Raw genomic sequence first — 15,795 nt, 5'->3', positions numbered from 1 at the left:
CGTCCTGAGCGTACAGGACGTCAGCGCAACAGTTGCCGAGCCTGCCCGACGATACACGAGTGTACTGCGCTCGGTATATGCCGGCGCAGTATTCAAACTCGTGGCGGGAAACGAGCGGGGAGGACGCCGCAGAAGGACGCCGGACCCGCCGAAGAGGACCCCCGACCCGCCGAAGAGGACCCCCGACCCGCCAAAGAGGACCCCCGACCCGCCAAAGAGGACCCCCGACCCGCCAAAGAGGACCCACGACCCGCCAAAGAGGACCCCCGACCCGCCAAAGAGGACCACCGACCCGCCAAAGAGGACCACCGACCCGCCAAAGAGGACCACCGACCCGCCAAAGAGGACCACCGACCCGCCAAAGAGGACCACCGACCCGCCAAAGAGGACCACCGACCCGCCGAAGAGGACACCCGAAGCCGCAGAAGGACGCCGGACCCGACGAGGCCGCCACGCAAGACACCAAAACTGAAAGTACAAAAAAACTTTTTTTCCACAGGATTGGGTGCCACTTTAGGGGTGCGCGGTATACGCGGGAGCGCGTTATACCGCGATAAATACGGTAGTTAATCAGTGCAAAAAAAGTATTGGTAATCGGTATCTGCGAGCACTTGGAAAAAAAAGTATCGGTACTTGTACTCGGTCTGAAAAAAAAGTGGCATCGGGACAACCCCACCACAAACCTTCACCCATATAGCGTTCCTTTATAATGCGATTTGCCGATTGACAGCGTTCAACTTTATTCGTCATTTCACAAAACACACAAAGCAGGGCGGGGACGCTCATGTTGAACAGTTTTTATTGGAATAAGTATGTGCCCTGTACAGATTTGACTGCCGAGATACTATGAACCCGGCGAATTATTGCAAGGCAAGGGGGGGGGGGGGGGGGGGATGGGAGGGTACGGCACGTATGACTGGAGCACGTTCAAAGATTGGAAAATTGGATCGGAACATTGCATTAAAATAAATAATTTTTTTTTTATAAAAACAAGAGGAAAATCCTGAAGCCTCATTTAAAAACAAAAAAAAGAATTGACAGGTTCTTACTTACCGGTGCAAACAGAACTTGACCCAATTAACCTAAACAGCGGAAAAATCTTAAAAGTGCGAGTTTGGCCGCTCATTAAAAGTAAATGTAAACCCAAAACTGAGCGACTTAGTCCGCTAAAGCTCCACGCATCAAAAAATTTCATTTTTTTAATTTTATTAAACAACACTTCCGTTCCTCCCCCCCCCCCCCCCCCCATCTTTTGTTGCATCTTAGTGCGGATTTCCTGCAGCCACTTCTTTGCCTACATGCGCTCCGGGGCATTTCTCAGGGCGGCTTTCCTGATGGGTGACAACAGTGGATCATGTCTGTGCAAGGGGTGCGGGAAAAGGGTCACTTGTGGTCTTCCTTTTAAAGCGGAGTTCCACCCTAAAGTGCAACTTCCGCTCATCCGATTCGCCCCCGGTGCTACAATTGGCACCTTTCAGGGGGAGGGGGGGACAGGATACTCATCTGACAGGTATCCTTTCCCACTTCCGAGAGTCCGGGTCGCGGCCCGCGACGTCGCCGCGAGGTTCCCTCCTCCTCCCCCGGGCAATAGGAGAGAGGAGCGGGCCTCGAGCGTGCGCAGTAGGGTTCCTGGCATGACGCCGAAATGGCTACACAGTACAGATCGCTGGATCTGGGTTGACAGTAGGCTTATGACAGGATGGGGCAACACCAGGTGCGGACTCACCATTGAGGCACTCGGGCACTGCCCGAGGGCCCTATGCCACTAGGGGGCCCCATTAGGGTTGCCAGGCTCAGTAAAACCAGGGACAGTATGTCAAAATCTGTGTTTTTTTTACATCTGTCCCTGATATGTACGAAACCGACATGCTTTTGATGTGAAAATCCCGAGATTTTAGCTGCCCCGCCTCTGCACTGCCTCCTGGCGTGGTGGCCATTTGTAAGCCCGGGGACCCCATAAATCTTCTATTGTCCAGGGGCCCCATGAGTTGTCAGTCCGCCCCCTGGGCAACACACCATTACCACAGCGATCTCCACTAGCTTTGAGGTCCCATGCCAAGCGGCTGCCCTGCTGCTTGGCAAACACAGGAGTTTGTTTGCGTGGCACAGGAGCCATTTAGGACAGTGGTTCTCAACCCTGTCCTCAAGCACCCCCCTCCCCCAACAGGCCATGTTTGCAGGTTTTCCATTATGCTTATAAAGGTTCGTTTTTTACTTTCTAAATAGATTCCTTTAAGCTAGTGCCCCCCCCCCCCCCTCCACCACCTCTGGCCACATGCGGTATTGCATGCTATTGAAGTCAATGCAGAACAAATTATTTAGATTCCATTGACTTCTATGGGGAACCTCCTAGAATGGATTATGCTTGTAATCCGAGGTTCCACTGCATATGTAGTCTGGCATAATTAATGGAATGCCGCCTCTTTGCAGATTGTTGGTCAGACTACATATACACTCATTTTTAAAAAACACTTTTGTATGATATAAAGAAAACTGTGTGGCCGAAACGCGTTAGCGCATCCAGCAGCATTGTGTTTTTACATATGTAGCCAATAAAGCAGGGAAGTCTCAAACTGGTGGCCCTCCAGCTGTTCAGGAACTACAAGTCCCATCATGCCTCTGCCTGTGGGAGACATGCTTGTAGCTGGCAGCCTTGCAATGCCTCATGGGACTTGTAGTTTCATAAAAAAGGTGGAGGGCCGCCAGTTTGAGACACCCTGTAATAAAGGATTCATTGTGAAAGAGCACTCCGAGCTGCCAGCTTTACTTGACGGGGATCAGAAGTGGCTCAGATTCTGGTCCATCCCTTGGAAGGGAATGAGGCAAGCCCAGTGTAAGAGCCCATTCACACCTAGGCGTTTTGTCGCCTGTAGCGCGACGCTCACAAACGCCAGAGGGACCAAAATACATTAAAGTCTATGGGGATGGTTCACATCTGAACGCTGATGCGCCTGACGCCCATCGCCTGTAGCCAAAAAAAGTTCCGGACCCTTTTTTGTCGCGCGTATCGGGCGGTTTGGGCGTATTTGAGCGTTTCCATTTCCCATAGAAAGTAATGGAAACGCTCGATTCAAGCGACTTGCGGGCGTTTGCTACGGGCGTTTCGTCGCTTTAATCAATAGAACTTGTCGCCCATGCAGAAGATTAAAAAAATCTACCAACATAGCAACAAGTGATGAAAAGATGATAGTTTTTCCTATTGGCTAAAATAAAAAACGTCAAAGTACAAAAACGTCGGACAACGCTGTATGCAAATAAGCATGAATACGCACGACCAAACCCCCGGAAAAAAACGCCGAACGACCGACGCTCAGGTGTGAATGCAGCCTAAGTGGAGTTTAGCCCCTTCCTGTGAATCATTTTTATCTTTTATTATTGTCCATTAAAACAAAACAAAAAACTCTTTTCTTGAGTTAAAAAGCACACCAATTTATAAAACAAATAAAAATAATAAAAAAATAAAAGCCCCTGTGTCATGTGGAATGCACGAGTACAAAACGCCTCTTAAAATTGTGAATGCGATCCCTGGCAGGAGACGACGGGCCGCAAATTACACTTCTTATTTGCAATATTGTCCAAATTGAGCCTAAAACTTTTACTCTTTGGGTTTTGGAGAGACGCGGGCAGAGTAGATATTGCTGTTAAAGTGTTAATAAACCCTTGTGTTTTTTTTCTTTTCTTTAAAACAACATGGTATACCTACTGTGTTTCCCCCGAAAATAAGACCTAGTGTTATTTTCCAGGAGGGCTGCAATATAAGCCCTACCCTGAAAATAAGCCCTAGTTTAAAATGCTTGTAGAATCCTATAATCCACTCTATTACAGGAGTATATAATGTACAATGTGTGCGTTTCTGTAATATAAATTGCGGGGAAAAGAGCTCCGGCGGGTCACAGGAGCGCAGAGCGGCGCTGTAACGAAGGTATTTGGCACAATTATATTACAGAAACACACATTGTACATTATATAATACTGTAATAGAGTGGATTATAGGATTTTACAAGCATTTTAAACTAGGGCTTATTTTCGGGGTCACACTGGGGGATTCCTGACAGGCAGGGGGAGAGAAGACAGCACATTACATGGTAAGACCTACCCCGAAAATAAACCCTACTGTGTCTTTTGTTGCCAAAATTTATATAAGACCCGGGCTTATTTTCGGGGGAACGCGGTGGAAGATTTCCCCTCCGTCTAAATTTTGGGTTCCCCCCGAGAAAAGTAATAGAGAGGGCGAATCTCCCCATAACCCGTTCCACACTGAAGCACTACTAAAACAGCCGCCAAAGCACCAATCGTTTTTGCTGCGTTTTAACATCGCTTTTGTGGCGCTAGCGGGGTGTCTTTTTTTTTAAAGGTCGCGTGACAACCAGACAAAAAGACCCAATTTTGCGGCATTTTCAAAAGGGGTTTTTGGAAGCACTGCCCATTTAATTTAATGGACTGGGGCGTTTTTGAAGCGCCATTTATAGCGTTCTCCACCCGTCCCAAAGATGCAGCTTGCAGGACTCTTTCCACCGTCCCGTAAGCGCGCCGCCCCAGTGTGAAAGCATTGTAAATAAACGGGAGGCAGTTTTCAAGCGCCATTTTTTTGCGATAAAGCACCTGAAAACCGCCTCAGTTGTGAAAGGGGTCCAACGAGGTGGGGGTGGGGGGCACAGACAGCAATAAAATGCTGACAGGTGTTTTAATCCATCCCCACTCTGCCCTAAAAAAATAAATAAAGGAGCTTTGCCTTTCGTTGTACTTTAAGGAAAGAGAAAAGTTTGACCGCTTGCTGACCGCCTCGTGTAGATATATATGTCGGCAGAATGGCAACGGCAGGCAAAACAACGTACGGTATATACCAGGGGTGGGCAATCTCGGCCCTCCAGCTGTGGTGAAACTGCAAATCCCATCATGCCTCTGCCTCTAGGAGTCATGCCTGTGATTGTCAGGGTCTTGCAATGTCTCATGGGACTTGTAGTTTCAAAACAGCTGGAAAGCCGAGTTTGCCCTTGCCTGGTATATACGGTGCTTTAAACCTGCCCCCTAGCGGGCGTGGGTGCCCGCCGCGGTCTCCGTGCCCGCGGACTCCATGTCAGCTGGTGTCCCGCGATCGGGTCACGAAGAGGCAGAAACTGGCGATGTCTTTGTGAACAAGACATCTCCCTATTCTGCCTAGAGACACAGCACTGATCATCTGCTTCCTCTCGGGAGCAGCAATCAGTGACGTGTCACAGTAAGCCACGCCCCCCTAACAGTTAGAATCACTCCCTAGGACACACTTAACCCTTTCAGCGCCCAATACTGGTTAACCCCCCTTCACTGTCAATCACGTTCACACAGTAACCGGTGCATTTATATAGCACTGATCGCTGTGTAAATGTGTATGGTCCCAAAAAAAGCGGCAAAAGTGTCCGATGTGTCACGGTAAAAAATCGCAGATCGCCGCCAAAGAGGAAAAAGAATTATTAAATAAAAATGCCATAAACTACCCCTATTCTGTAGACGCTTTAACTTTTGCGCAAACCAATCAATATACGCCGATTGCGATTTCGTTTACCAAAAATATGTAGAAGAATACGTATCGGCCTAAAATGAGGGAAAAAAATAAAATTTGGGATATTTATTATAGCAAAAAGTACAAAATATTGCTTTTTTTCAAAATGGACGCTCTATATTTGTTTATAGCTCAAAAAATAAAAACCGCAGAGGTGATCAAATACCACCAAAAGAAAGCTCTAGTTGTGGGGAAAAAAAAAGACGTAAATTTTGTTTGGGAGACACGTAGCGCAATTGTCATTTAAAGCGACGCAGTGCCGAATCTCAAAAAGTGGCCTGGCTTTTGGCCAGCGAAATGGACCGGGGCTGAAGTGGTCAATCGAGACTCCAAAAAAAAAGCTTCCATCAGATATTTTGCTTTGTGTCAGCTAAGCGTATAGTTTTGTGCGTTTTGTACTTGCACATCCAACATTCTCATTGGGTTAAAACTATTTTTTTTTATTCATTTAAAAAGTAAAAATAAGGTATCATCTTGTATGTTACAACCTGGACCAATGAGACCATTATGGGGTTTTTTTTGTGTAAAAATAAATAAATAATAAAATTATTATTCATCAAACTCAACTTGGAGTCGGATTCTGTTGCACAGAGTAATAACCATTTCTAGAAGAAAAAAAAAAAAAGAAAAATGATACAAGTGATTGGAAGGGGTAGGATGGAAACTTGATGACCAAAACAAAAGTGCAAAACGAGAAAATATCTGGCAATCCCTCTTGTCCTCCACCAAGTCCTTTGTCCAGCGGACTAATTAGCTTATTTTTGATCAGCAACAGACCCCCCCCCCCCCCCCCCCCCACACATTTTTTTTTTATGTAGGATAACCAGCAGCAATTTTAACCTTTTTGTTCCCCCCAGGGTGGATCGCCCACACGGAAAAGGTTTGGTAAAATAACATAAAAAAATAGCTATGGGTTATACATGAGTAGAGAAAGGGTTAAGGATAACGCCTCCCCTTCTTCATTAACAGGTGACACTGAATGGCGCGAATCCTGTCCTTCGCCGGGGCAAATTCTGGTTGCAGCTCCAAAGTAGATTCGTACCATTGCATCGCCTTCTCAAACTCCTCCTAGTGGTGGGAAAAAAAAAAGAATGCACCGGGTGTTAATTGCGCACACAAATGTTGCTAATTTTAGGTTTCCATTTGCAATATGTTTTTTTTTTTAATCTCTATAATAGCTATACATCTATATATCTATCTATCTAGAGAGAATATATATATATATGAGAGAAAAAAAAAAAAAAAAAAAGAAATAAAGAGAAAAAGAGAAAGAAATAAAGAGAGAAAGAAAGAAAGAGAGAGAAAGAAAGAGAGAGAAAGAAATAAAGAGAGAAAGAGAAATAAAGAGAGAAAGAGAGAAAGAGAAAAAGAGAAAAAGAAAGAAAGAAAGAAAAAAAAAAAAAAAAAAAAAAAAAAAGAAAAAAAAAAAGAAAGAAAAAAAGAAAGAAAAAAAAAAAGAAAGAGAAAAAGAAAGAAAGAAAGAGAAAGAAATAAAGAGAGAAAGAGAAAGAAAGAAAGAGAAAAAGAGAAAGAAATAAAGAGAGAAAGAAAGGAGAAAGAAAAAGAAAGAGAGAGAGAGAAAGAGAGAGAGAGAAAGAAAGAAAGAAAGAAAGAGAAAAAGAGAAAGAAATAGAGAGAAAGAAAGGAGAAAGAAAAAGAAAGAGAGAGAAAGAAAGAAAGAAAGAGAAAGAAATAAAGAGAGAAAGAAAGGGGAAAGAAAAAGAAAGAGAGAGAAAGAAAGAAAGAGAAAAAGAGAAAGAAATAAAGAGAGAAAGAAAGGAGAAAGAAAAAAAGAGAGAGAGAAAGAAAGAAAGAAATAAAGAAAGAAAGAGAGAGAAAGAAAGAGAGAGAAAGAAATAAAGAGAGAAAGAGAAATAAAGAGAGAAAGAGAGAGAAAGAGAGAAAGAGAGAAAGAGAGAAAGAGAGAGAAAGAGAGAAAGAGAGAAAGAAAGAAAGAAAAAAAGAGAAAAAGAAAAAGAGAAAGAAAGAAAGAATGAAAGAAAGAGAAAGAAATAAAGAGAGAAAGAAAGGAGAAAGAAAAAGAAAGAGAGAGAAAGAAAGAAAGAAAGAGAAAAAGAGAAAGAAAGAAAGAGAGAAAGAAAGAAAGAGAGAAAGAAAGAAAGAAAGAGAGAGCAAGAAAGAAAGAGAAAGAGAGAAAGAAATAAAGAGAGAAAGAAAGGAGAAAGAAAAAGAAAGAGAGAGAAAGAAAGAAAAAGAAAGAAAGAAAGAGAAAGAAAGAGAAAGAAAGAGAAAGAAAGAGAAAGAAAGAGAAAGAAAGAAAGAGAAAGAAAGAAAGAGAAAGAAAGAAAGAGAAAGAAAGAGAAAAAAAAAGAGAGAGAAAAAAAAAAGAAAGAAAGAAAAAATAAATGACTGATAAATGATAATACATGCTTTGCAGGATATCTTGGAATATTACAAGTTGTTAAAGTTTGACTCCAAATTGAGTGTTTTCAATCAATGGGGGGGGACACATGCTTTTGTGGTGTTAATTGCATCTGCTCCTGGACATTCCACTGTGAGATGCTAATTAAGTCTGTAAAGGTCAGATGTCTAGCTTTTAGGTGTTAATTCAGCCTGGCTCCTAAGACCTCTCATTATGTATGCTAATAACACTGTTTGGTGTGAAAAGTATAAGATGTGGACTGTGACTTGTCAACTGTAGTAATTAGGTCATGTTAATTATGTCAGACCAGTGCCAAAACGTCCGACATAGGAATGTGTATTATGCAGGTGAATCACTTATTGTCGGAGACAGAACGTCTGGGGGATAATCAACTCCTCTGAATGTCATTATCTATAATAATGTGATTGAAGCCCCATTGTGTGATGTGTGGGTGGAGTGTGTCATTGTTCCTTTGATTACTGTAACATTCCTGTACTGTATATAAGAGAGCTAACCATAAAAAGCATGGGTTCATTCATTTGACTCAGAACACAGAGCGTACGTGTCGTCTTTCTGAGGGAATTCTTATGGATCGTGTCTGCTGGCTTGTCGGACTGTCGGACAAGCTGTCGTGGGGCGATGGAATGGAATATCGTAAATGGTGGTGACCGTTACAGGGATCTTCTACCTCATCATTCCACCAAGAAACAAAAGTCGCAGATGCTTTATTCTGCAACGGCTGCACCTACCATTGCTACATACACGTTGGCCAGTGTGAAGTGGTTCACCACAAAATGAGGAGCTATTTCCACCGCCATTGTGGCGACAATGATGGCGTCGTTCCATAGTTTGGCATTGTGAAAGATGTTTGCTAGGCTGATGAGGGGCACATCCTAAAAAAAACACAAATATACAGGATTAAGAAACATTTTTAGATCCAAATTCTTCACTTAAAGGTGTTGTAAAAGGTACAATGTTTTTCCCTAAATAGCTTCCTTTATCTTAGTGCAGTCCTCCTTCACTTACCTCATCCTTCCATTTTGCTTTTAAATGTCCTTATTTCTTCTGAGAAATCCTCACTTCCTGTTCTTCTGTCTGTAACTCCTCACAGTAATGCGAGGCTTTCTCCCTGGTGTGGAGTGTCGTGCTCGCCCCCTCCCTTGGACTACAGGAGAGTCAGGACGCTCTCTACGTTGCAGATAGAGAAAGGAGCTGTGTGTTAGTGGGCGTCCTGACTCTCCCGTAGTCCAAGTGAGGGGGCGAGCACGACACTCCACACCGGGGAGAAAGCCTTGCATTACTGTGTGGAGTTACAGACAGAAGAACAGGAAGTGAGGATTTCTCGGAAGAAATAAGGACATTTAAAAGCAAAATGGAAGGATGAGGTAAGTGAAGGAGGACTGCACTAAAGAAGCTATTCAGGAAAAAAATAATTGTACCTTTACAACCCCTTTAAAGCGGAGGTTCACCCTAAAAACATGTAAATACCATTACATTCAGCATACTTCCGACATGTACAGTTTTTTTTTTTTTGCTGTACATACCGTATTGTTCTCTTCCACCCGGCTTCCGGGTTCTCACTCCTGCGGGAGTAGGCGTTCCTATGCAGCGGCGCAATGTCACCTGGGACTTGGTCTAGATGATTGACATGCTTGATAAAAACTTTCCTCCGGCAGATAAGGCGCGTCATGAGTTCCGAAAATAGCCGAACTGGGAGTCGGCTCTATACGGCGCCTGCGCACAGACTAGGGTCCGTGTAGAGCTGACTGCGCAGGCGCCGTATAGAGCCGACTCCCAGTCCCATAAAAACTTTCCCCTGGCGGATAAGGTGCGTCACGAGTTCCGAAAATAGCCGAACTGGGAGTCGGCTCTATACGGCGCCTGCGCACCGACGAGGGGTCGTGTAGAGCTGACTGCGCAGGCGCCGTATAGAGCTGACTCCCAGTCCCATAAAAACTTTCCCCGGTGGATAAGGCGCGTCACGAGTTCCGAAAATAGCTGAACTGGGAGTCGGCTCTATACGGCGCCTGCGCACAGACTAGGGTCCGTGTAGAGCTGACTGCGCAGGCGCCGTATAGAGCCGACTCCCAGTCCCATAAAAACTTTCCCCCGGCGGATAAGGCGCGTCACGAGTTCCGAAAATAGCCGAACTGGGAGTCGGCTCTATACGGCGCCTGCGCAGTCAGCTCTACACGGCTCCTAGTCGGTGTGCAGGCGCCGTATAGAGCCGACTCGCAGTTCGGCTATTTTCGGAACTCGTGACGCGCCTTATCAGCCGAGGGAAAGTTTTTATCAAGCACGTCAATCATCTGGGCTAAGTCCCAGGTGACATTGCGCCACTGCATAGGAACACCTACTCCAGCAGGAGTGAGAACCCGGAATCCGGGTGGAAGAGAACAATAATACGGTATGTACAGCATAAAAAACAACAAAAAACTGTACATGTCGGAAGTATGCTAAATGTAATGGTATATACATGTTTTTAGGGTGAACCTCCGCTTTAAGTTAACTAAAAAAAAAATCAGTTTGTATTAAAAAAAAAAATGTGATCAAGTTATCCATTTTGTTTCTCCTTGATCAGCCACATCCAGAAGTGAAACGCATGTCCTGAGCCATAATGCTACAGAGACGAGTGGTCTCAACGCAGAAGTCCGATGCCCCCCCTCTTGTGTGACAGCAAGAGCTCTCCAATCAGCAGGAAGTAGAAGCCGTGCTGATTGCAAAGCTTTAGTTGAGGGGCACGTCAGACTGCCGCAGATAGCCCGCCGCTTTCACACAGATAGCGGCGCCCTCCTCTGGTGGAAGACTATTCCTCTCTTGATGTGGCTATCTAGCAAAGGGAGACAAACTTTAGGATAGAAGCACCTTCTGTTTTCATGTACGTGAAATATATTTAGCTAGGTTTTAAAAAGAAGAATTCAGTTTGGCTTTAACCACTTAAGACCCGGACCAAAATGCTGGTAAAAAGGACCCGGGCAGTTTTTTGCGATTCGGCACTGCGTCGATTTAACGGACAATTACGCGGTCGTGCGACGTGGCTCCCAAACAAAATTGGCATCCTTTTTTTTCCCACAAATAGAGCTTTCATTTGGTGGTATTTGATCACCTCTGCGGTTTTTATTTTTTGCGCTATAAACAAAAATAGAGCGACAATTTTGAAAAAAAAATTCAACATTTTTTACTTTTTGCTATAGTAAATATCCCCCAAAAATATATAAAAAAAAACGTTTTTTCCCCCTCAGTTTATACGTATTCTTCTACATTTTTTTGGTAAAAAAAAAAAAAATCGCAATAAGCGTCTATTGATTGGTTTGCGCAAAATTTATAGTGTTTACAAAATAGGGGATAGTTTTATTGCATTTTTATTAATATTTTTTTTTTTTACTACTAATGGCGGCGATCAGCGATTTTTTCCGTGACTGCGACATTATGGCGGACACTTCGGACAATTTTGACACATTTTTGGGACAATTGTCATTTTCACAGCCAAAAGTGATATAAAAATGAATTGTTTACGGTGAAAATGACAATTTCAGTTTGGGAGTTAACCACTAGGGGGCGCTGAAGGGGTTTAGTGTGACCTCATCTGTGTTTCTAACTGTAGGGGGGTGTGACGTCATTGATCGTGTTTCCCTATATTAGGGAACACACGATCGATGACGGTGCCACAGTGAAGAACGGGGAAGCTGTGTTTACACACGGCTCTACCCGTTCTTCAGCTCCGGGACCGATCGCGGGACTCCAGCGGCGATCGGGGCGCGCGACCCACGGCTGGACACTTAAAGAGGACGTACAGGTACGTGCTTGTGCCCAGCCATGCCATTCTGCTGACGTATATGTGCAGGAGGCGGTCCTTAACCACTAGCCGACCGCCCACCGCCGTTCTACGTCGGCAAGTTGGCTCGGCTGGGCGAGAGCGCGTAGTATAACGTCCTCTCTCCCAGCCGCCACTAGGGGCGCGCGCGATCGCCGCCGGGCACACGCGATCGCTTGGTACAGAGCGGGGACCGGGAGCTGTGTGTGTAAACACACAGCTCCCGGTCCTGTCAGCAGGGGAAATGCTGATCTGTTCATACAATGTATGAACCGAGGATCAGTGTTTCCCCTAGTGAGGCCACCCCCCCCCCCCCACAGTAAGAACACACAAGGGACATACTTGACCCCTTCCCCGCCCCCTAGTGTTAACCCCTTCACTGCCAGTGGCATTTTTATAGTAATCCAATGCATTTTTACAACACTGATCGCTATAAAAATGCCAATGGTCCCAAAAATATGTCAAAAGTGTCCGCCATAATGTCGCAGTACCGAAAAAAAAAAAAAATCGCTGATCGCCGCCATTACTAGTAAAAATAATATAATAAAAATTACATAAAAATACCCCCTATTTTGTAAACGCTATAACTTTTGCGCAAACCAATCAAACGCTTATTGCAATTTTTTTTTACGAAAAATATGTAGAAGAAAACGTATGGGCCTAAACTGAGGAAAAAAAATGTTTTTTTATATATTTTTGGGGGATATTTATTATAGCAAAATGTAAAAAATATTCATTTTTTTCAAAATTGTCTCTCTATTTTTGTTTATAGCGCAAAAACTAAAAACCGCAGAGGTGATCAAATACCACCAAAAGAAAGCTCTATTTGTGGGAAAAAAAGGACGCCAATTTTGTTTGGGAGCCACGTCGCATGACCGCGCAATTGTCTGTTAAAGCGACGCAGTCCCGAATCGCAAAAAGTACTCTGGTCTTTGGGCAGCAATATGGTCCGGGGGTTAAGTGGTTAAGGAGTGAAAATATGCGCTAAAAATGTGTCAAAATTGTCCTAAGTGTCCGCCATAATGTCGCAGTCACGAAAAAAAAAAAACGCTGATCGCCGCCATTAGTAGTAAAAAAATTTTTTTTTATAAAAATGCAAAAAAACTATCCCCTATTTTATAAACACTATACATTTTGTGCAAACCAACCGATAAACGCTTATTGCGATTTTTTTTTACCAAAAAATAGGTAGAAGAATATGTATCGGCCTAAACTGAGGAAAACATTTATATATATATATTTGGGGGATATTATAGCAACAAGTAAAAAATATTGCATTTTTTTAAAATTGTCGCTCCATTTTTAAAAATCGCAGAGGTGATCAAATACCACCAAAAGAAAGCTCTACTTGTGGAAAAAAAAAAAATTTGTTTGGGAGCCACTTCACAAGGCCGTGCAATTGTCAGTTTAAGCGACGCAGTGCCGAATCGCAAAAACTGGCCAGGTCCTTTACCTGCCTAAATGTCCGGGTCTTAAGTTGATAAAGAGTTTTACATTAATGCACTTGGCTGGTGCACCTTCTTCTTGTGTTTGTCTTTAGCCCTGGTTTTCCCCGAATTGAAGAGGGCAGCAAGGCTTCGGCGCATACATTGGTGGTTCAAGTTGATGGAAACCTACAGCGGTGCATTTTGGGTCTTTGAAGGTGGAAGATCCATTTGGGCTCCATGAACATTGGGACCGCCAGGATGATTTAGCGCAGACTTTTTTTTGCACAAACATGAATCCCTGATGGAAGAAAATCTTGAACCGGACAATGACTGACCTTCATGTGATGAGGGGCGTAGTGCAAAGCTTGGCGTAAGCAGTCTATGGCTTTTTTTCCTTGACCTCTTACTCTCCAGTACAAAGCGGCCATACTGGATAAAACCCACGATGTCTGGTTCTACAGGGTGAGGGGGAAAAAAAAAGAAAAAAAGGGATGAGGGGACATCAACAGAAATGAACACTGAAAGCATTAATTTGCTTGTTACAATAATGCAGTGGTTCTCAACCTTTCTAGTGCCGTGACCCCTTGATAAAATTTCCCAAGTTGTGGGGACCCCGAACTGTAAAATAATTTTCCTATCGTGGGTTGTCGGCACAAGTAATTTGAGCCCCTAACCCACGGACATTTAGCGCTCCCTGAGTTCCTTTCCACTCGTACAATATTAAAACCCCTTATAGTACATTTATAGTACTCTCTTTGTTCTCCTTTCTTTCCCTTTTATCTCTCTCTATCCTCATTTCTTGTTTGTTTTCACCATCCCTCTCTAGATGTCTTTTTTGTTCGCTTATGCCGCGTACACACGATCGTTTTTCGGCATGTTGGGGTGATATACGGTAGTTTGGGGTGGCACAGGGCAAGTTAGGGTGGCACAGGGCAAGTTAGGGTGGCATAGGGCAGATTGGGGCGGTACAGGGCAAGTTGGGGTGGCACAGGGCAGGCTGGGGTGGCACGGGACAGGCTGGGGTGGCACAGGGCAGGCTGGGGTGGTACAGGGCAGGCTGGGGTGGCACAGGGCAGGCTGGGGTGGCACAGGGCAGGCTGGGGTGGCACAGGGCAGGCTGGGGTGGTACAGGGCAAGCTGGGTGGTACAAGGTAGGCTGTGGTGGCACAGTGCATCTTGGAACTCTATGTAGTGACACTGCAGAGTAACTTACTTACATAGCATGAATGCAGATGAAGACCCGGGCTTGTGGGCGGGGCTGCTGAGTCCTCACCTCTAGCTGCTTGAGCTGCACCATCATCGATGGTGAAGGAGTCTGTGGGAGGAGAAGAGGAGGCAGCCACACCCACAGCTCCGCCCACCAACTCCGGCTCACACAGGGATAGCCTGACTGAGGAATGTTACAGGCAGCCTCCCCGCACGGCTAGATGCCCTGCTTGCACCGCTCCAATCAATACAGTACGGTGTTTAGCGGTGCGGCTGCCCTGGTGTCACCCCTCTGGCAGTCAGCTAAAAAAAAAAAACAAAAAAAAAAAACTGGATGGTGTCACCCCACTAGCGGGTGTCACCCGGGTGCGGACCGCAACCCCTTAGCAACGCCTCTGATCGGACGACGGCGGACCGTAGAGTCCGTTGTCATCCGATCTGATCAGCGGATGGAAAATAGGGTTTTCCTCCGTCACACTTTGGCGAATCGGATGTCAGCGGGCATGTCACCGCTGACATCCGTGGCTCCATAGAGATGCACGGAGCGCCCGTTCAGGTCCGCCTAAAAAAACTGACCGGTGGACCTGAACGGACCGATCCGCCCGTGTGAAAGGGCCCCAACTCTTATAAATGCAAAAAAAAAAAATGGATAACCTAGCGGATTGTAGGATAAGATTATGTAACATTAAGTGTCATAATCATAGCTTCATGGCAGCTATTTGACGACAAGTAATTGAGAAATTAAGTTGATTGAAATAAAATAATTATGTCATTTATGAATAGAATTGAATGAACCTATAAAGAAATATAAAGTTAATGTGTTGTAGAATAGCTGGAGGAATAATTTATTCTAAATTAGGGCCAAGTTTCTTCTCTTGGCTTTATTTGGTTCGAAGGTCAAAAATCCCAGCCATTCAAAGCATCTTCTATTACAGTTGGTAAATCAGATAACAATAATAATCTACTATTACAGTTGGTATATCAGATAATAAACCATAATAATCTACTATTACAGTTGGTATATCAGATAATAAACCATAATAATCTACTATTACAGTTGGTTTATCAGATAATTAACAAGAATAAACCTAGTAGAGGGGATAGGGCCAAGAGGGGAGAGAGAAAGAAATGTCCAGAGACCAATGGTTAGAGAATCAGGTGAAGGTAATCATAGTAGAGGGGTGGATATTATAATATCTCAGGGAGAAATTAGTGAACAGTCCAAACCAGGTGTTCTGTATTTCAGATGACAGACAAGGTCCTGGCAGTGGCATCGGAAGCCTAGTGGGCTGTAATGACCATCAATGCAAATCACATGAGGTGTCCCTGGCCATTGCTAAGACCTTGGCTCACATGGGGGAGGGGGAGCAGCCCAGGGCCGATCCTAGGCAGGGTGCACAGAGTGCATTGCACCCAGGCGCCTGCA

The 15,795-nt window shown here is 44.5% G+C and overlaps 1 protein-coding gene across 1 annotated transcript in view; it reads right to left on the bottom strand.

Annotated features, from left to right (window-relative positions):
* Positions 1 to 6,337: 6,337 nt before the first annotated feature.
* Positions 6,338 to 15,795, bottom strand: part of LOC120917025 (tetratricopeptide repeat protein 17-like) — an 80,842-nt gene continuing 71,384 nt past the window's right edge. Inside the window, exons 23-25 of the mRNA XM_040328013.1 lie at positions 13,499 to 13,618; positions 8,672 to 8,815; positions 6,338 to 6,607 (exon numbers count right to left, since the gene is read on the bottom strand). Coding sequence (XP_040183947.1) covers positions 6,476 to 6,607; positions 8,672 to 8,815; positions 13,499 to 13,618 — 396 coding nt within the window. The 3' untranslated portion in view covers positions 6,338 to 6,475. The remainder of the gene's footprint in view (positions 6,608 to 8,671; positions 8,816 to 13,498; positions 13,619 to 15,795) is intronic.

This window comes from Rana temporaria, chromosome 11 (assembly GCF_905171775.1).
Source record: "Rana temporaria chromosome 11, aRanTem1.1, whole genome shotgun sequence".
Lineage (NCBI taxonomy): Eukaryota > Metazoa > Chordata > Amphibia > Anura > Ranidae > Rana > Rana temporaria.
The sequence above is the reverse complement of the archived record's forward strand: the minus strand, read 5'-3'. Positions and strand labels throughout refer to the sequence as shown.